The sequence below is a fragment of the Mercenaria mercenaria genome, chromosome 4 (genome assembly GCF_021730395.1).
Source record: "Mercenaria mercenaria strain notata chromosome 4, MADL_Memer_1, whole genome shotgun sequence".
Taxonomy (NCBI): domain Eukaryota; kingdom Metazoa; phylum Mollusca; class Bivalvia; order Venerida; family Veneridae; genus Mercenaria; species Mercenaria mercenaria.
This window is the reverse complement of record NC_069364.1, coordinates 69,037,465-69,059,809: the sequence shown is the minus strand read 5'-3', so window position 1 is coordinate 69,059,809 and position 22,345 is coordinate 69,037,465. Positions and strand designations below refer to the sequence as shown.

The window sequence follows — 22,345 nt, the reverse complement described above, 5'->3', positions numbered from 1 at the left end:
AAAGTAACTGTTTCCCTTAACAGTAACAGGTATAATCATAAAACATGTTTTAACATATGAACCATTTGTAGCAGCACAGAAAGACGAAGGTTGTGTTACAGCGTTAGCAGAAGGTGTTTGGACTAAATTATGTAAAAGTGAATGGTGTTTGATAGTACAATCAGGAACAGTGCACATTTTCTCTCAGTCTCCTACATTGGAAAAACACATTGTTACGTTTAAGGCAATTAAAACACAATCTAGACTTGACAACATAATTCTTCTATCTTCTAAAGACATATTTATAAACTTATCACATGGGGCTAAGTTTGTATATGTACCTGAGCAACAATAGCATTTTCTATCGTATCTAGGCCTTTGATTTTCTGTGTATGTAGAAAGAGCAGTGATTTTACTTTTCGCAACATTTTCCGACGGACCATGAGTCGGTTCACTGACTCGGACATTTTGTTTTACTATATTAATGCCGTACACTGAAGTAGCGACACGTGATTGTTCATCTACAAAATTTGTCTCTCTACCTGACTCAAAAATAGAGTGTGCTATCTCTGCCTATCTCGAACTTAAATGCATGGGAAGACGTCTAACAATTTGCCTCAAATTCTCAGAGTTATCTACATCTGATAATAAACCCTAGCTGTGATATTGTGATTTAGCATGTTTGCATATTCAACGCCAATATTGACAGTCCATCAACATCAGAGGCCTTAATTTGAGGACCATATAACAATTTGTCAATGTGACTTCCTGCAATAGCATGCGGTCTACCATACCTAGACTGCAAAATCGCCTTAGCGCGGTAATACCCTACATCCGAGTCTAACAAAACACAATCTTCTATACATGACTTTGCCTCACCAGTACAATATTGTAAAAATGTAGCTTAATCTTAGTCTATTACCACTTACTTTACACTGTATGTTCGTCTCAAAATTGTTCATGAATTTGCAATGATCAAGTGCAAAACCACTAAATGTCAATAGCTCTGTTTTTGGCAAGTGAAACCCATCTTGTAAGATTGAAGCTAGACTCCTTCTCTCTACGTTCAGATTGGAAGCACTTTTCTGCCTTCTTTTAATCTTGCGTCGCTGCGCCTACCGGAATCTACGCCTGCAGTGTCCGTAAAATCCGTATGGCAATCACGGGATGCGTTACCTCCAGCCATCCTGTCTTTTGCGAATACTAGCGTGTCTTCATCCGATCAGCTCACATTGCTGCTAAACCGTTCATTACCGGAAGTGAAGCTTTTAACTGTAGTCTGCTTCACATATGTAGAATATGTAGAATCTTGCATATGCTCACCAGTGCTTGTTCGAACTCGTATTCGAACTTAAATTCTTGTTCCTGAATTTCTATCTGTCTGCGCACTAGCTCGAGTTCATGTTTCTCATGTGATATCATTAGTTGCTCCAGCTCCTTGTAGAGTTTCATGAGCTGAGCGATTTGCGCTGCACGTGACCTATTTAGTCCTTGAAAATCTTTGTTTTCAGATTCCGCCATTTTTATCGTCACTGCTTCTCAGTGGATCTTCATCGAAGTAGACGATAATTCGAGAAATTTTGGAATCTGGGATATTCAAAACAAGTATGCGCTGGTATCTCTAATATTTATTCGTCAGTGATTCTCTCTAAAGTAAAACAATAAATAAGTAAACAAATGACAGCAAATTTAAAGATTTGAATATTATGTCAAATTGTTTTCATTTCTATCTATGATATCAAATTCTAAACCTAGGTATAATATTCCATGTATAAATTTACTTGTAAAAACATAATACAAATTTAGCTCTTAACGAATTTGACATCTGCAGCATTTATAAATGCTTTAATAACTTCCATTTCCAATGTTGTTTCAAACATTTACTTGAATGCCGTCAAATATAAACAAGTTACGTAAAAATGACGTCGCGCCACAATTCACGTCAATCGACGTCAATGCTTTAGCGTCAAAAAAGACGTTTTATTACATTAAAATAATGGAAATTAATAACGCGTCAATTTAAGAATTTACAGAAATATTACATTAATAATTTCTTTAGGTTAGCTAGTTTCTTTAACTCTTGATTAATTTGCTCTTGTCTATCATATCGTCATTCTATCATCTGTTTTAAGTAGACTATTTTTGATGACGCTAAATAGGTTTTCATTTCTGGGGTTGTGTGTTCCTAAGAGTAGAATTGTTGGAGTATCATCACTTTTACTTGTCTAAATTCACTTTTTAAAATTTTTTGGTGACATTCTTATGCCATTTTCAACAAGTGAGACTGAGTGACTGCAAAGTAAATGACATTTTCTAAGTTCTGAAAGTCGATAATTACACTGGCATGTATTTGAAACTATAGCACATCCTTCTTGCAAGAGAGAACGGAAGATTTACTTTTGTGCGTTTCGGTCGACAATAATTAAAAATTAAATGACATTGTTCGTTGTCCGTTGGTTTATAGTAAACATCTGTTTCTAAACAAGTGCCTGTTTTTTATTACAAATATCTAAGAAGTGTAATTCAGTTCTGCATTTCGATATCGTAAATTTTAGATTTTTATTTGAGACAGTATTTCTAGAATTTCTAGGTCTTCAATTGAACGCTTCCATAAAATGAAGATGTCATCAAACAAGAGGGTAATGAGGCCCTGTATCGCTCACCTGTCCTATTGTCAATGACCTAAAGATCATCAAGATTAATTCTGACCAAGTTTCATTAGATTTGGCCATATATGTGGCCTTTAAAGTGTTAAATAGCTTTTCCTTCGATTTGACCCAGTGACCTAGTTTTTGACCAAACAGGATCCAGATTCAAACTTGACCTAAAGATCACCATGATTAACATTCTGACTAAGTTTCGTGAAGTTAAGTCATAAATGTGGCCTCTAGAGTGTTAACAAGCGTTCCCTTTGATTTGACCTAGTGACCTAGATTTTAACCCCACCTAAACCAGATTTTAACTTGACTTATAGATCATCAAGATTAACATTCTGACCAAGTTTTATTAAGATATGGTCATAAATGTGGCCTCTACAGGGTAAACTAGCTTTTCCTTTGATCTGACCTGGTGACCTAGTTTTTGATCTTACATAATCCAGATTCAAACTGGACTTTGACCTAGATTTGAACTTGACCTAACGATCATCAAGATTAACATTATGACTAAGTTTCATGAAGATACAGTCATAATTCTGACCTCTACAGTGTTAAAAAGCTTTTCCTTTGATTTGACCTGGTGACCCAGTTTTTGACCCTGGATGACCCAATACAAAATTCTTCCAAGACTTTATTAAGGGTAACATTCTGACAGAGTTTCATTAAGATTAGGCCCAAATTGGGACCTCTAGAGTGTTAACAAGCTTTTCCTTCGATTTGACCTGGTGGCCTAGCTTTTGACCCCAGATAACCCAATATCAAATTCTTCCAAGATTTTATTGAGGGTAACATTCTGACCAAGTTTCATTAAGATTGGGCAACAATTGTGACCTCTAGAATGTTATCAAGCTTTTCCTTTGATTTGAACTGGTGGCCTATTTTTTAACCCCTGATGATTCAATATCGAACTCTTCCAAGATTTTATTTAAGATAACATTCTGACCAAGTTTCATTGAAATTGGGTTAAAAATGTTACCTCTAGAGTGTTAACAAGCTTTTCCTTCGATCTGACCTGGTGACCTAGTTTTTCATCCCAGATGACCCATTATCGAACTCGTCCATGATTTTAATGAGGGTAACATTCTGACCAAGTTTCATTAAGTTTGGGCCAAAAATGTGACTTCTAGAATGTTAACAGTCAAATTGTTGACGACTGACGACGGACGGACGATTGATGGACGACGACGGACGACGGACACAGGGCGATCACTAAAGCTCACCTTTGCGTACTTCGTGCTTAGGTGAGCTAAAAAAAAATCGTTTCCAGTGATCTTTGAAATAATTTTTGAAATCCTTCAGAAGAAACGTCATTATGTAATTTGTTTTCAAGATGAATTCCTTATCAAAACGTTTCTGTTTTCTTCTTGATGTAGATTTAACCAGTAGTGTAATGCCTCCAGTCCTGTACACACCCGGTACATTAGAGTACAGAGGTTCAACATCAAAATACACTAGAATTAATCCTTGTGTTGTTTTTTTCTGAAAGAGATTTTACAAAAACTGTATTATCGCGTAAAATAGCTAGGAACATGTTTTAAGTGGTCTTAGTAAAATATCTAAAACATTATTGAGTCTGTATATTTGGCACGCTGGACCAGCAACAATTGGTCATAATTTCAAGTCTGTAATAATTGTATCATCTAGTATTGTTATAAGTTATAACCATTTTTATAATATTTTGTCCAATACGATAGAAGCACATCTTTTCTCATCCTTCGTTATTAGTATGGTATCATCAAGTATTGCATTCTTAAGAGCATTTCTCTCAAATTTTGATATATAGGATTTTCCATTTTGTTGATTGCCAGACCTCTGGCAAAACTCTCTACAAATTGATCTAAAGAAACATTTCTTCCTTTTAAGGGGGTAAATTCGCTGTTGTTCCTTACCATTGATATATATTCATCCTCATAGACTTCAAAAAAATAGCTCTGCTAAACGTATACTTCTAGTAAATTCGTTTATGTCTGTTTTTAATTATTACAATTTTTCTCAACAGACTCAGTCAAATCGAGTGTGTCATTATTCTTGCATTATTTGCTTCCAAAGGACTTTCAGAGTTTATATTCATATTTAACTTTCTAAATGATATATTAATAACTTGAATATTGACGGCATTTAGTTAATCATTAACAATTACTCTGTTCTGTCCTGGAATGCAGGCCTGTTAAAATAATGTTGCGTGTTTCTTCTCGTAACGACTTTCAAACCTTGTTGTTTATTTTTCTGTGTATCGACCATTACTCTGTGTATTCTGACTCTTATTGTTAAAGCCATGATAAGGATATTCCTGGCATTTCTTGAATTGATTTGCGGGCTTTCTTTGCTGCAATTATTGTTACTACTTTGTGCAAACTGACATCCAATATATGTTGTTTTTCCACCTCTGTCTGGTTTCCTGTGAATTTTGGATATCATAACAGTTGCGTATGTTGGAATGTTGTAATATCCGTTACCGGGTGCTCTTTCATCAGCCCTGGTGCTAGTATTGCCAAATGCCCTGCTAACAGGCCCGCACTTTTAATCTATTTAAAACTCGAAAATACAAACATTTCTTCATCTTTTATTTTCTGTTAAAGGACATATGAGAAAGTAATCATCACAAAAAATGAACACATGGCTGACCCTTTTAGAACATGTTAAGCTATTTCAATTATTTGTTGAATCTCTAAGATTGGTAATTTTATTTTTCATAATGCATGGGTTTTTTGATTGCTAAATTAAATATGAAAAAAGCCCAATAATAAACATATGAAAGGTTTTTTCCAATCATATGAAGCCCTTTCCGGAATTTCGTCATACCGGCTGTATTCCCGGTGTCGTAAAAGGTGATTGAAACATGAGCACTTTATTGCATTTTAATTTTTAAAACAAGATTTTTTTGTAGCTAATTCACTTATTTCGGAACGCTAACCAAGCTTTTTGTTGGATGAACGATTCACGATAACGCTTTCCGTTTATATATCATTTGCGTGGACGATTACAAAAATAACCGTTAGTGAAATGGTAAAAACGGAACTTTTTAGAAACGTGTTTACTCCATTTACAATCTAAATTACATTCTTTTGTGCGGCAAGCAATTTGTCGTATTTAGCGGTAAAATAATCTTGCATATTTTTGGCAGGAGCACTTTGCTTTGTATATGTGTAGCAGAAACACCGTTCTATATATGACTGGAAGAAGCACTTAGTCCATCTATTGCGAGGCAAAAGCACTTTGCATGGTATCCGTGTCTCCGTATTGGTGACGCAGAAGCACATTGCAGTTTTTCAGCTGCATAAGCACTTTTATAAGTGACAGAATTACGTTGCATAGTATGTGCTCTAGAAGTCAATTGCCCCCTATATGTGTGGCAGAAGCACTTCGCCGCGTATATATATGGCAGAAATACGTTGTTCTCTATGTGTGTTGTTGGGCACATTGCATAGTACATATGCGAAAGAAGAACTTTGCCCCGTGTGTGTGTCAAAAGCACTTTGACCAGTATATATGTATCAGACGCACTTAGACAGTTACTTGGCTGGCGGAAGCACTTTGCCCCGAACAGGAAATGGCACTTTGCCAAGTATCTGTGTGGAAGAAGAAGCACTTTGCCCCGTGTGATTGTGTGGCGAAATCACTTTTCCATATATAAGTGTCACAGAAGCAGTTAGCTAAGCACATGTGAGGCAGAAGCACTTTGCAATGCATATCTGTAGAGGAGCAATTTGCCCCGTACCACTGTTGCAGAAGTATTTTGCCTCGTAAGTGTATAGCACTTTGGCTTGTATTTTTATGGCATCAAACCTTTGCCCCGTGAGTGTGACAGAACTTGTGCGGTACAAGCACTTTGCCGAACACGTGCAGCAGAAACTTTTCCCCGTTTATCTGCTGCAGAAGGAATTTGCTGTATACGTGCCGCAAAAGCTCTTTGTCGAGAATTTGCTTTAAAAAAGAAAGTCTCCCACATTTTATGCAGCAATTTGCCAGTAACTATGCGTCAAAAGCACTATATAGTTTATGTGCGGCAGACGCACATTTTCCTGTACATGTGCTGCAGAAGCACTTTACCTGATAAATGTGCGGCAGAAGCACTTGCACAAGACTAAGTATATTATGGAGCGGTTAATCACCAGGTATATGTGTGACAGAAGCACTTTGAGGTATATGTGTTGCGAACGTTTTATTGTATACATTTACACAGTCTGAGCACATGTACACATAAACATATATGAATGCAATCGTTAAAACGTGTTTATTCTTCACCAGGAGAAATTGTTGTTATACTGATTTATAGTTTGCACTGACTGAACCATACGTCATATATCAAGTATTGTGAATATTTCTATCCGTTTGAAAAAATAAAACTGGCATTTGACCAAAAACACTGACCTCAATAATAAAAGTATACGTTTGTTAAAACTACTCCAATTTGACTTAAAACCTAAGACCGAAAATATTGTCCTTTTTCTCAACTATCATATTAGGAATCAATTGACAAGTTGTTGACCACAGTTCGTAGGAAAACGTTTATATTTCTCTGAAGATTTCTATGCTTTGCGCCCTTTCTAATGTTATTTGTTTCCTGTGAATCATAGTGAAATCCTATTTTTTCCATTTCAGCAATTACATATTCTGGTGATCGATTATTGACGTGTGAGTAACCTCCCTGCCCAGGTATAGCCCAACTTAAAATTACTCCTTCACGAGCATGACGCTTGATATTATCTATCATTATGGCTTCAAATTCTTCTGGTATATGTTCAGCAACTTCAAGACACAAAATCCAGTCATAAACAGGAAGCCCATACTGTGGTATGGATAGATCAAGAAAACGCACAGAGCCATTACTTGTTTCTTCACAAAACGGTGCTCCGTCATACGCGTCATAATCTTTTACCAATCCTGTTGTCAGTATTTCCATTTTGTATGCCCCAGGACCGTCTCCAAAACTTCCTACTGTTTTTCCTTGCGAAAAAAATGTAAGAGAGATTACTATAGATAACTGCTTTGTCTTTTGTGAAGCATTTGGTGAGTAAAATATGTATCATTTTGTTGCTTTGATATCTAATGAGTATAACATAGGTACATAGGAAGTCATGATAAGCCGAGAGAAGCATTTAATTTTCGTTCTGTTTATTTATTACCGGTCACCGTGACCCTGTGGTTAAGGCGTCCGCCTCGGAATCGGGAGGTCGAAGGTTCGAGCCCTATCGGGAGCGTTCGTCCGGGGGATGTTTGTCATTGGACTCGTTCGGGAAAGGCAGGTCCGTGAGCCGCGAGTTAGTTAAATGAATGGTTATCGACTTTATCCGTCTGGTGCCTGCCATAGTGATTGGAGTTGTTAGGTAATTGGTACGCACAACAAACGTATCTCATAAGCCAAATTGGCTGGCCCTTTCAATAGGCGTAAAACTATAATAAAAAAGACTTTTACCTTTACCTTATATTTAAATCACAATTAGTATTTTGAACAATTAAACCGTTCGTGCATCAAATTTTGAAACAAATGATATAGAAACGTAAAGTGTAGTTTTCATTTTTTTTTCTAAATCATGTATTTAATATCATTGCAGAAGTTTTAATAACAATGAGATAATCGGAGGCGTCAATGTCATTTGTGATACATGGGAAAACAGCATATAACTATTTATGTATTGAGACATCGGCGTAACTGATTGTTTTATTAAGTATGCTAAAATGTTATTTTACTTTAACGTTCAAGAGTTTCCTGCTTTAAAAACACCATTCATTTTTTTACTCATACGTAGGCCTTAACATTTTGTTTAACGTCAATGAAGCGTTTCTAACAAAACATATACCGGAGCTAAAAGTAGGTCTCTACATACGTGTGACTTTTATACAGATGTATGTTCACAAGTATTTCTCTTCAAACCCACTTTGTAATATCAGTAATATCTTGAACGCTTAGGAAAATCAATATGTCTCTGTTGAATCAATTGAAATTTTAATTTAAATGTTAACGTGTGACTTTTTCCCATCGTACCTTCAATTCAAATCTAGAAAACAGCCTGTTGTCACTTAACTCTATACATTGAAAACTTTACCATTTTAGAATTTGTGATTTTAGCAAGACGGTAATCATAATAAAGAACATGATTAAACAAGGCAAAGACAGGGTTATCAGACTCAATGACATGAATCGGGCAAGACGTCTTATATAATGAAAATTGGGAGGTATGAAATTTGTGAAATGCAAACCTCAATGTCGTAATGGATACTTGTGCCCACGATGATTCCACTCATAATATATTAAATAATAGATTAAAACGCTTTCCTAACCGTGCTGTCCTTAAAGATAAAATTTCGGATACAAGTTTTAAAAAGATGTTATGAAGACCTGTTTTGCGATAACATATGAAACATTGGTAACATTTTTGTATTTAATGTCTGTTCTGAATCAACTGTGCACTCGCCTAGTTTGCTTATATGCTTATTCATAGACAAACCATATTTAATGGTACACGAAAATAATATCGTAAAATAACCAAACAGACCTTCAGTATGATGGTCAAACAAAATTCACCAAATGTATTTCAAATGTTTTAGATTTAATACCGATATAAACCAATTTCGAAGGTATGAATTATAATGTGTGCACAAGCTCACATGTGTCATCGCTACACCATTCATCTATATGATGAACATGCATATATCCAAAAGTTACAGTAAATCTCTCTATCAAAGCGCTTACCTTTAAAAAAGTGTGCCAAAGTTGTAGCAAGACTTCTATCAAATCCTAAATGTTTTGTCTTTGTGGCTATCGGGCACCAGCCCCCTTCTTCGGTTGTCTGATATGCAGATGTATTTGTATCTCTTAAATACTTAAAATATGGGTAAAGATGCGGTAAGAGAAGTGTTTAAGTCATAATTCTTGTATATTGATTATTAAATTTATTACGAAATTCTAATTATTTTTAGTATAAAAATGAACATTGTATCAGACAAAACATTTTATTGACTATGCCACTTCGCTTTCTGCGTCATAATTAAGACAGTTTGCGGACTATTTCAAGTGTGGGTATTGCATTTTAAGAAGGAAGTTATGCCATATGTATTAATAGATATTACATTATACATATATTATTTGTACATAGATAAGTAACAATTTCGAAGCCTTTACCGAAATAATGTATAACCCTATGTTCAAGATGTTTTAATTTTGTTTATATTATAATGAAATGAGTTCTGTTCGTATGTTTGCGAAATACACAATATTTATTATATAAGTAAGTACAAACAATATATTTGTCTGTATCGTCTTACGTTGCATTTCATTTGGCCATTGACTTTTTGCTTTTGATTTAGCAGTTTAGAAATGTCATTTCTTTGTTGAACAAGAATATCTCTCTCAGTAGTAAAGCAGCTGTGTAAGCATTGCTGCTGGAAAGTACTTTTCACGATCTGCGTCGATAGAAATAAAATATTATACATGGTAAATATTATGTAAAGGGCCAAACAATAAATATATTTTATAGAATCTAGCTTTAAAGGTCCACTATTAAAGCCCGAACGAGTGTTATTGGTCTGTGGGCCAGTGCCAGAAAAATTGGATGTCGTAACCCAAAAATTAGACCAAGGTTGGGTGAAATCATGATGTTGTATCATCCTTTAAGAAACTTTTAAGGCTGGGTGTCGCCCTGAGCATGATGTCATTAAATTTTAATGACGCTTTAAAAAGGATGTGTTTCAAATATATTAAACTCAGCCTAATATTTGCATGACCTTGCTTTTTCTTCTTAAAATGAGACTTTTATATCAAAAATATTATTTTTATTTGCATTTATTAATTGATAAATAAATTTAGTTGTTACAGCATGCTACATATTGCGTAAAAACTGAATTGAATGAAATTCGACGGGATCGATTTACCCCACCCACTACAAATTTCCGATTCAGTCAATAAAAAAGTCAAAATGAAATCTCAGTTTGCTTTCACTTTTAATTTCCACAACCAGTTTAATTTACGGAATACCAGTTAAATCTATGTTAACACGTTTTGACTCCCCTGTAGAGTGTCTATGCGAATGACAATATTTGAACTTTTACATATATTTTCAATAACTTCATATACCATTTGATTACATAATAAATTGAAGTAGCTGTTAAGTAATTCACTCATCTTCGTCCAAGTCAATCTCGCTATGGCATGTATCTCGTCCACATCCACAAGATGGTACACATCGTAACTGATTTCTTTGGCAACTACAATTCCTAGAGCATTTCGTTTTACACCCACAGCAACTGCAGCAATTGCTTTGGAGCAGGCTGTCCATCTGTTAATATCGGTAACATGTCGTCATCTCAACCATGAGATTTTGGTGTTTCCATAGGCGGATTGGCAAGAAGACAATGTTTCCAGATATAAGCCTGGTAATTTGCCCGTTTCAAATGCAATGTTAGAGTAGTTTTACAAGGTGGTAGTGCGATGTTCTGTTTTTGCGATGTCATGCAAAGCATATATCGACACTTGTTGATATCTGTACACTCACTGTTTTTCATGTAGCAGTTTACTATAAACAGTTCGGCGTTTTTAGTGTGTTGTCAGAGATATTTAATGTATCCCCGAAGTTGTCAAGCAATGCAGTATCATTTTTGTAGACACCGAATGCTTTTGGTTTTCCGATTCCATAGAAAGACGAAACACTATCACAGCCAGTAAATGCATGCATCGACAACAAATTATTGGCCAAACTGTCACCTATTGACTGTTGTATGTCCAAAACTGGAAAACAACGGTTTTTATTTCCAATGTTAGTTACAAACTGTATCAGGCTGTGTATAATAACGCGTTCGAATTCTTGGTCGAACGCGTCTTTTGTATGCAACACAATTCGCGTATCTGCTTCCTCATGAGAACAATAAAGCATGTGTATATCTTTAGTTTCACCATTGTGAATACGTACACAAAGACTTCCGTCCAGCTGGTCACAACCCGCTACATATAAACACTTATCACTGTGGGTTTTGATAAACTCTAACAAGAAGTTAGCTAACTCTGTTTTGTTTCCAGACACGGCAATGAACTTTTCCCATTGATTTGGTAATGGCAGAGTGGGTCGGTGTATTTTAATAATCATTTTGCTCTTTTCATTTGTTCTTCGACTTTTTTTATGAGTCTTTATGGACTCCTTTTTTATCATACCTATCTGCTACGATATCAATTCTGTCACTGTGACTCGACTTTGCAATTAGTACCGAAAATAGTTTATTAGCATATGCTTCGAACGTTGATGTCTCATTTGCAATATATTTTGACTTTTGTATCTCTGCCATCAGGTCAAAAATGACAGATGCATTGATATCTTTATCAATATTATCTGTTACTAATATCTTATCTTTAACATTTTCTTCAAGAATAGCCATTAGGGCAGTTTTCTGTGTTTATCGTATACCGCCATCTGTGGTTGCTATACTCAGAGGTATGTTAGCCAGTTCATAGCTAAAAAAAATTTCCAGGTCATATTGAACTTGAGCCATTATAACTAGTCGAGCGAACAGTTTTGGTCGTCACTTCCTGTTTTCGGGTGACGTTTTAGACTTTTCCCGCTTGTGAGCAAAGGTTTTCAGGTAATTTTTTTTAAGCGGGACATAAAGTCCGTTAGATGTCTTCAGGCGTTCTTCTACAAATACTTTCAAGGCTTCATTTCCAATCTGTCTTGCATGTTTCAGATCGCTGAATATTTCTTCTCCAGCTACCTCGCCTGATTTAATGTTTACAAGCGGCAAATGTGGATCATTTTGAAATGGACTGAAGCAATCGTTAAGCTGATTTTGAATTTGCTGCACGTCAGTTTCGTCTTTAGTTATTCTTGTTTTACCTAGTTCCTTGTGATGTGTCGCAATGTCCTTAGCATCTGTCAACTCTTCGACATTACTTTATAGTCTTGCGCGGAAGTGATCGGTTTTGTCCATCTATGTTCAGTTTCATCTTTAAGTGATACACCTATAATCCCTCCGTGCGTTTTGCTGTCTTTGTCTAAGGTTTGCTCTAGCGCAAGGTCAACAGAGACTTGATCGAACTTGTTCATTGATCGGGAAACAACAAGGTTGCCGTCCATGAATTGCTCATACACAAGAGGAGCAGTTGTCGGTAGGTTTAACATTTGTATAAGGTATATTGTACCGAATCAGGCGTAATTTGTCCGATCAAAAGCAAAAAAGTACGGTAGCATAGCTGCAAAAGATGATAAGTGCAATGCCCAGTTGCCTGTCGTTTCTGCTCTTATAAACTGCAACATTGTATTGACCATACACAAATATTCAAACCAATATTCAGCAGTTGGAGAGTTACTTTTTGAAATATAAACAGAACGTTCATTTCTAGTGTTGTTATTTCATTTTTCATCTCATTCACTTCCTCGGAAATAGATTCTAACTCTCCGTCTTTAAACTTTTTATATACGCTCTCTGCTGTCATACCCAATCCATCATTAGTTTGTGTATTTGTGTTAATTTCAGCATCAACATGCCGATGTAAAGCTTCGAAGACAAGTTTATGTGCCCTTACAGCTCTATTATAAGCCTTTCCAGACATTACCGCAGGTACTGATCTCTCTGCTATACAGCCACTTTCAACCAATATGTCCTCAAAACCGGAGCATTCTTGTTATTTACCTAGTACTGCTAGGAATGCCAGAATTGTGTGAAATTCACCTAAACGGATTATTAAATTCTGAAATTCTTCAAGACGATGAAGTGATATTGCAATCGCTTAACAGTATATTGCCTGGTCTAATACTAAAACTGTGTGCGTTTGTCCAACAGATTGTGTTATTTTACATGCTAAATTCATCACTGTATAAACAATGGCCGAATCGGATGGAGCAGCATCGATAACGGGACAATATTCTATGATTGATTTACATGGAACACGCACAGTTGAAAATTCATTAAATGCTATCCAACCAGAAACAGCCTGTTGCTGTTCATCTGAATCAGTTTCTAATGTAGCAAGTTTAAGGAGGTAGGTTACCTTAATATTTGTATGTGCGCATGTCCAACCGGAAGCTACCGTGACGATTTACGGCGACGTTTACGACAAACAAAATTTGTGTGTATATCCATTCTTCTGAAAACAAATCAGGAACCTGTCTCCGATTTGATGCTTTATGGTTTTATAATGCAGAAATAATGAATACATTGCCGCAGAAACGCTTCAAAACAATGTTGCCTTAAAATAACGCCATTGACGTCATGACGTTACGTGTCATTTACCGCGCAAAATTTATAGCTTTTATTTTGAAAATACGTAATTTTGTGCATTTTCTTTATTTTAACTATTTTCAAACAGCCATTATTTGCTGAAATATTTTTTATGAGTCTTTTGCTCTGAATAAAAATTAATATTTTGCTTCTTTTATGTAGTTATATTGAAATGTTATGCGGAATGTAAGAAAATGGATGTTGGTAACCAATGTTATTTGGAATATAGTTTCGTGAAAGGTCACTTGTTACGGCCATTTTCAAATTAAAAAAAAAAAACTGGCAGTTCGATTTGTTATAATTATTTTTCAGTTTTCTTAGATAATGTGTTACTTATATACTAAAACTAAGCTCTAAAATTGTTCAAATCAGTTGAAAATTGTGGTTTCTTGAAGTGAATTGATGTTGCCATGGACACGAAGCCCGTGACCTATGTATCTAAACGTAAAATTCAAAAGCGTTGACACTAGTCTATTTAAGGAACGCAGCCTCTGCTTTTTATTTTCATATCAACAATATCCACGAGAATAATAGCAGCATGCATAACAGTTTTCTCCATGAAAAATGCCAGACGAAGGATACTGCTATAAGTATGTTAAGCTATGAAATATGTTTGAATAAATGCAAATACCACGAAAATATATCTTCCGTTAGAAATAATAATTATGTTTTAAACCTACATTAACACGAAAGATAATTTTATTCAATATTTTTTATAAGAAATTACGATAAAAAGCAAGATATAAACTAATTTAAACAATCATGTTGCCAGGGTTACTTTAAATTTTAAGAAAAATAGGGTACCATATAAAGTGCCTGGTATTTTGCTAGCAATATTACCAAAATATTCCATGTTGGCCATTATCAGAATGGCACTGAAGCCGTTCGAAACCCCTGTTTTTATTGTAATCACCACCTGAAATTATGTCGCTTGCAATGTTTGCATTTGGATGCTGTATAACAATCATGTTTGTACAGTGAGTAGTACTCTTGCCATCTATTGTCTCTTTTAACAGATCGCAGTTATCAGCAGCTCTCTGCGTGAATAAACCTTGTTTAATACAGCTTGGAATAATAACGTCATCCTCATTACTGTATTGTTGTTCCTGTTTATTAGCCTCAGCTGTAAGTATTCGTGAAACTTGGTCACGTGAAATACTGTGACCAAACCGATTCAACATTTTTAGTTTTTTTGAGTCTCTTTCCCTGTGATGAATAGCAATAGCAATACCCACATGTTTAGGAGTTAACTCTACACCACTGGACGATATAAACAGAATATCCTGACAAATGGATAAAACTCGCTTTTTATTTTTACTTGTCGTGTTGAGATTATCAAATTCATGCTGTGATACTGTAAGCCAGGAAATAAATCGTTTCAGATTTTTCACCTATCATTTTTTCAACAACATCTCTAGTTATATCTTGATCATCTGGAGGCCAGTTTTCAATGCCTGTCGTTTTCTGTAGCTCTTTCCTTAAGATCAATGCAGCTTTGTATAATACAGAAAACTCATCATGCGTTTCCGACATATCATGATTGATGAATTCCTCTTCAGACTCTAAAGATATCTTCCTAACCAAGTTATCTAGCAACAATACCGAACAATCTGTTGAATAAACCAGTAGACTCTCGGAGCGGTTAGCTGGTCTATAGAAAGAAATTCTGTCTCCAAATACATTGATTAGCTTTTCTTTAAGTCTGTCTGGTTTAGATGTCTGGTCTATGCCATTCTGCACAAGAAGTTTACTATACCTTTCATTTATTGAGGAAAGTCTTAATATTTTAATATGCTGTTGGAGAAGTCTCTGTTCTAATTCCGAACAAAGTTTACAGAATGCTTTCCTTTGAGTCTCGTTTTCATTAGCTGAAGAACATTTTGCTTTATCAACATACGTGTAATTTTTCCAACACATTCTATGGTATTTGCATTCTTTTGCAATTAAATCTACCCCAGATATTTTTGATAACATTTTCTCGTCAACTTTTAATAAAGCAGCATTCTTAAGAGTCTCACGTCCTTCAAATGTCAAGACCTGCGCTAAGATACCAATTTTTCCACTCCGCTGATTCCCGGTATTGCAAATAATGCATTTCTGCCAGTTTTCTTCAACATCAAATGAAAGACGTGTTTTCTTAACATTACTGCTTGATGGTGTGTCATTTTTGTTTGAATCTGCACGACTTTCTTGTATATTCTTACCAGCTATTTCTTTTTTTCTACTAATACGATCAATATTGTGTTGACTTGTAAAAGAGGAGTAACATGATTTATGCCAGACAGCCTCTACATTCATAAGTTCTAGTCTTCAATAACTGTTCAGAGATGAGACATTTTCTGGTACTGAAGAACACGCTCTATGCCTAAAGCAGAAGCCTTCCTTAGTTCTTCAATGCCCTTTTTCTGACAGAGCAAGCATAGCGACCAAATAATTAGGTCTTTTAGGTCTTTTATAGGGGATTCAATGCAGTCGGTTGCCATAACAATTTGATTTTGATTACCATCGAAATGCATTGTGAATGCAAATGCAACAAGAATGCAAACACTATATTTTACAAACTGTATCTCAATAAACACGTCTGTCCTATGGATAGCAGAAAGTGAATGAATGAATTACGTTATCTGCCTTTTATCTATCAACTAAATTCTACAAAATGTCTGCTTTACAAAACTGTAGTAAAGATAATCACGTCTGTACTCTACGACACAGGTGTACTCTACGAATGACAGTTACTGAATGAAGGAGTTATGCTGTCTGCCTAATCAACAAAATGACGTCACGATTGCAGTTAAGTTGTACGCCGTTTGAACAGGCGGTGTACGAAAGATGTATGTAGCTTCCATTAATCTTCAGATTTGTTATCCATCTTAAAAGATATAAAATTATGGTTTCTTTACACCTTACCTTAACTATATCTTTATCAATAGTCTGATTATATCAAGTTTTATTAGTAATTCAAACTTTCTAAATTTACACTTGAGTGGGTAGGGTATTTCAACCCCAAATTTAGGTTAAAAATATTAAGAAATATAGGACATATTGCTCCAGCGGGCTCAATTTGTTTTAAAACAAAGACTTTGATGCTATGTATGTATAAAGGTCAATAGTAATAATGGCTTCTTCAAAGATACTAGGTGTTTTAAAATGTGTATAATTCCGGTTTGACATACAGTAGAAAGCGACATCCGGCCTTAAAATGTTCCGAAATAAACGTACTAACTTGTGGAAATAATGAACCTTTGCCTACTTTCTGGGTAACGAAATCGAAAAACTAGAGAAAAACTACAGAAACTGACGCACAGACCATATATGAAAACCAGAGTTTGTAGCTGAGACTCCATATTTACTTAAAATACGACACACTGTTCGGATTGACCAAATAGTTGTGGATATATTCAAGATTAACCAACAAAAAACTAAAACCTTTTGTCTATTTCAAACCGAAAGCAGGGCACCAGATAATTTTTTTTGGCATATGGGTATTTACTCGTCATAATTTTTGAATTAAATCTTAAATTGACTAGTAGTAATTTTACTCCTGAAAACTGTGAAAAAATCAGTTTTATAACATATCTATTGGGTGTTACGTCCATAATTAGTTTGCAGTTCAATTTCAATTCAGCATATAAGTGTTTGCTTCTTTTTCTCTTTTTGCTTGCTTTGGCTTCACACCTATTATCAAATCCAATAGAATATTCGACAACATTAGTGTAATAACTTTGTTTAGACAAATATTTTTACTGGTTTAAAGAAGGGCTAGAGCCCTTGTTCACTTTTAACTTTCTTAAAAAGAGACATTTTTGTTGTTTACTTCGCACTGGAAGTGATATTTTGTATCAACACTGCTTTAAAATACACTACCGTACCATCAATATTACATTGTAATTCCTAACTATTCGATTTTTGCACGCTTTGAGTGTATATTAAATTATTAATATAGTTTTACCTAGGATTATAGAGAACCATTCTATGTGTACATACAATGTTGCAAAATTAATGCTGAACTTGCTCTGTTACGTAAAGCGATTCAGATTTTGTTTGCGCTGGTAAAAAGTCATTGTGTGAGTTTCTATAATTTCATACACATTTTAATACGCTTAAATATTATCAGACGTGCGTATATGCATTATTTGAAAGCGTAATTTACGCTAATACGCATCTTATCTGGAGCCCTGCGAAAGTATGTTTTCCGACTGCTTACGAACCCGTCGCGCATCCTCGGATTTTTTTTTTCGGAAGGATGCTCGGAAACGAGGCTATAATTAATAAATAGATCCAACGATAGCGTGATGTTTACGAACATAGCATAGGGAATTCAACATTTTTGTAACTTACAAAAACTTCATGAAACTCATTCTTATAATACAGATAATATACAGCTATACTACAAGTTTTCGGGCGGACAATATAGGCCCTTCCTGAATAAACGTGTTTTCACAACCTGATCTGCAAAGCTATTTAGTCAATCTCCTTTCAGAATAGTTTTGAGAATAAAGATGAATATCTATCTTACACTTTAGAAACAAAATGTGATTGAAATTTACCTACATACACTGATTTATGTACATATTGCTACATTAATTTAATAAAATTTTATACATTAAACACATTGTCTTGGCCAAACATATGGCACTGTCAGTTTAAAACGAAAAGCTTGTATATCTCATATTTTTCACGCAAATCATGTATAATTACTATCATAGAAATAGACAAAAATAGTTATTTTGTCTTTAAACGGACATTCGTTTGAATTAATTTTAAAATCACGTGATCCCGAAGAATTTCCGATCGGTTACGGAAAAACGATAAAAAAAGAGAAAGTAGGACAAAATGACCATCCATATCAGTCTAAAAAAAGTATCATTCGTTTCTCTGCGCAAGTTTTGACTTAAAGGGGATATTGCACGACTATCGTAATGTTTAGATGTATATTTCAAAATGGGTAGTCTTTTTTTAAAGATTTATGCTTTCTATTTGTCTTTATTTTGTACATTTAATCGTACGATTTTTTTTTTATTTCGGTAACATTAACACTCGGCGTCAACAATATCGAACTATCAAGATATATATTATCACTAATCGAATCATTTGCTATTTAATTAATTTCGTTAACACAGTTGTATATTTTGTTACAGAAATACAACATGTGTGCGGGAATACAGATATGTACGTAATATGATTGATCTTCTGACAGATTTTGTTAACTATCACAACAACAACCTTTAAGTGCCGTGTGGCGGCTGTAAAAAAAGTCTCCCCATTCTTGGATTCAGTGTTGTTATATTTTCTGGCCCTTTGGGATCATGGAGTTCATTCAGCATATGTGTAATAGAGGTCCGCTGAAGCCGGTGCTAGGGGCGTGAGAGGTGTTGCACATTTCATTACCTCTCATGAACAGACTCAATCAAACAGAGTCTGTTATTATTTTTCTTGGTTGCATTCTTTGCTTCCAACGGACCTTTTTACAGTTTTTATTGTTTACGACTATCTATTCGATAGTTCCTCATCCGGTGTAACGATCCCCGAATAAAAAACGCTTGATTCTTTCCCCGGGGAAAAATCAACTGGTTGCTTTTCATTCCTTAGTTAGCCCCCACTCGCTGTTATGCACAAAGAAGGGAGTAACACCTGGACAGTTGTGTTATTTCCACCCCCCCCCCGGTTAGTTTTTCCCACTATTTATTTTCTTTTCGCAAAAATACTAACTTAAGGGGAGAAAAAAACGACTAGACATAGAAAACTCTGGTTAAAGTTTTGCGTGCAAGTTACTATTTCCAAAAACGAATGTTAATTTGAAACATTACATGTACCTTTGGGGTTGTAAAACTAGTTCATTGCATTTAGTCTCATAACTCTGACATACATTTTGGACAAATAATGTCCATATTTGAACTTAAAACTTCTGGTTAAAGTTTTTAATGTAAGTAGTTACTTTCTCAAAACCTGGATTAAAACTTTATAGATATTTAAAAGTTTACGGTAACATTCTTGCTTTTTGGCCAACAATTGGAATTATCGAGCATTGGCGGTGTTACGGACAGCTCTTGTTGTACAAAAATAAGAGAAGAAACTGACTAGTTGTTTCTCCCCTGTAGTTATGTATGTATCTGTATGTTTGAATAATAGACAATGAAGGGGGAAGAAACTGACTAGTTGGTTCTTTCTCCCATTGTACGTATATACCCAATGATAATAGATGGTGTAGGGGAATGATACTGAATAATTGGTTCTTTCACCCTAGTGTATATGTATCAGCATAGGCGAGGAAGTGGAAGAAATTGATTGGTTGGTTCCTTCCCTCTATTCACCCCCCCCCCCCCCCCCCTCAGTTTATTTGCATCTAAATGTCTGAATAATACACAATGAAGGGGGAAGAAACTGACTAGTTGGTTCTTTTCCCTTAGTACGTATATACCTACATACCGAATTGTAATAGGTGTCGAAGGAAAGGGAGGCTGACTAGTTGATTCATCCCCCATGATATGTATGTATCTACATGTTTGCATAATACACAATGACGGGGAAGAATCTGTCAAGTTGGTTCTTTTCTCCCAGTGTATCAGCATGTATGAATAATAGGTGGTGAAGGGGTAAGAAACTGGCTGGTTGGTTCTTTCCCCGTATGTATGTGTCTACATGTGTGAATAATAGGCGGTGATAGGGAAAGAAACTGGTTTGTTCTTTCTTCCCGCCCCCAGTATGTATGTATCTACATGTCTGAATAATACACATTGAATGGAGAACAAACTGACTAGATGGTTCTTTACCTCCTGGTTTGTATATACCTACATACCGAGTGATAATAGGCGGTGAATGGTGAGAAACTGACTAGTTGGCTCTTTTCCTCTTAGTATATATGAATCTGCATGTTGAATAATACATGATGAATGGGGAAGAAACTGTCAAGTTAATACCTTCCCAATAGTATCTTAGTATGTATGTATGTGCAATTCTGAATAACACACTTTGAAGGGGGAAGAAACAGGCCAGTTTGTTTTTTCCCTCCTGGTGTGTATGACTATGCAATAAATAATACTTGGGAATGAAGAAGAATTGTTCTAGTTGGTTTTAAATTTCTATCTCTCTCTCTCCCACCCGTCGGTCATATATACATATCTGAATGTCTGAATATTACACGGTGAATGAGGAAAACTGACCAGCTGGTTCTTTTCACCTAGTATCTTAGTATGTGTGTATCTGCATTAATTTCTGAAAAGCAAACAGTGAATGGGGTGAGAAACTGACTTGTTGGTTATCCCTCCTCCCCCACCCCTAGTGTGCATGTATCTGCATGTCTGAATAAAACGTGGTGAAGGGGAAGGAAATGACTAGTTGGTTCATTCCCCCAAGAATCTTAGAATATATGTATCTGCATTTCTGAATAATTCACATTGAAGGGTGGAAGAAACCGACTACCATAGTATGTGTATATCAACATACCTGAATGACAACAGACTCTTAAGGGGGGAAGAAACTGACTGGTTGGTTCTTTTCACTCTACTATGTATATACCTACATACCTATATGTTCAGTTGTTTCGTTTTAAACTGGTATTCTTAGATCACATATTTCCCTTAGTTCAGCATTTGTGTTGATCCGTCTGATTGATGAGATTGCTACATAAAACTAACCAGGGTGGGGGGACTATCCATGGGGCTGGGGATGGGGTTGCGGGGCTAAACAACCCGAGTAGGGAGCAAAAGAATGTATTGAATATTATTACATCGTTTGCAAAGCTAAAATACCTATAATACTTTTTCCATGAATTTAAATAAAGTAAAGGCTCATTCTTTGCACTTTGTAAATTATCTTCACTCGTACGAAAAATCGATGGGTCTAATTTTCCCATATGGGCGGGCAGTTAACCTAACCAGTGTTTCTGGATTCTGTACCAGTACAAACCTGTTCTCCGGAAGTAAGGAAGTAACTGCCAACTTCCCCACATGAATGAGGTGAATGACTAATGATTTCACACATAATATCGTTTATCAAATAGTCACGGAGAACATACGCCCTGCCCGAGAATCAAACTCACGACCCCGCGATCCGTAGACCAAAGCTCTACCTACTGAGCTTAGCGGGCGGGCCGAAATGGTGCATGCAAGTTACGTTACACACACAGTTGTAGGACTTTTGCCTCACCTTCCCATAAAAATGACCCAAGTTGAAATGGCAGATAAGATATTTGTCCCCATCCCACTGCCTATTTTTGGAATGAATATTTGCCCCCAAATTTTTGTCCTCTATAGAAATAGATATAACTCTGTGTGTGTGTTTTTTATCGTTAAAATAACTCTTAAGGGAATTTGTTTGTAAACATACTACTTTATTGTTAACCTTTTTGATTAATATATTTATTACATTTAGATGTAAATGTAACTAAAAGCTTAATATTGATTAATAAAATTGCTCATAACAACGTTACAATTTTTTACTTTGTGGAATGTTTTTAACACTCAAACTTGTTAACTTGGCAATAGTGTACTACTAAATCATAAGAA

General features: G+C 35.4%; 1 protein-coding gene across 2 annotated transcripts in view; it reads right to left on the bottom strand.

Moving 5' to 3' along the window:
- Window positions 1–1,601: 1,601 nt before the first annotated feature.
- LOC123551988 (uncharacterized) overlaps window positions 1,602–22,345 on the bottom strand; it is a 41,176-nt gene continuing 20,432 nt past the window's right edge. Inside the window, exons 2-4 of one of the 2 annotated variants that reach the window (XM_045341326.2) lie at window positions 9,903–10,040; window positions 9,331–9,460; window positions 1,602–7,583 (exon numbers count right to left, since the gene is read on the bottom strand). In XM_045341326.2, the coding sequence (XP_045197261.1) occupies window positions 7,099–7,583; window positions 9,331–9,460; window positions 9,903–10,040 (753 nt within the window). In that variant the 3' untranslated portion in view covers window positions 1,602–7,098. The remainder of the gene's footprint in view (window positions 7,584–9,330; window positions 9,461–9,902; window positions 10,041–22,345) is intronic. The other variant, XM_045341327.2, reaches the window with a different exon arrangement.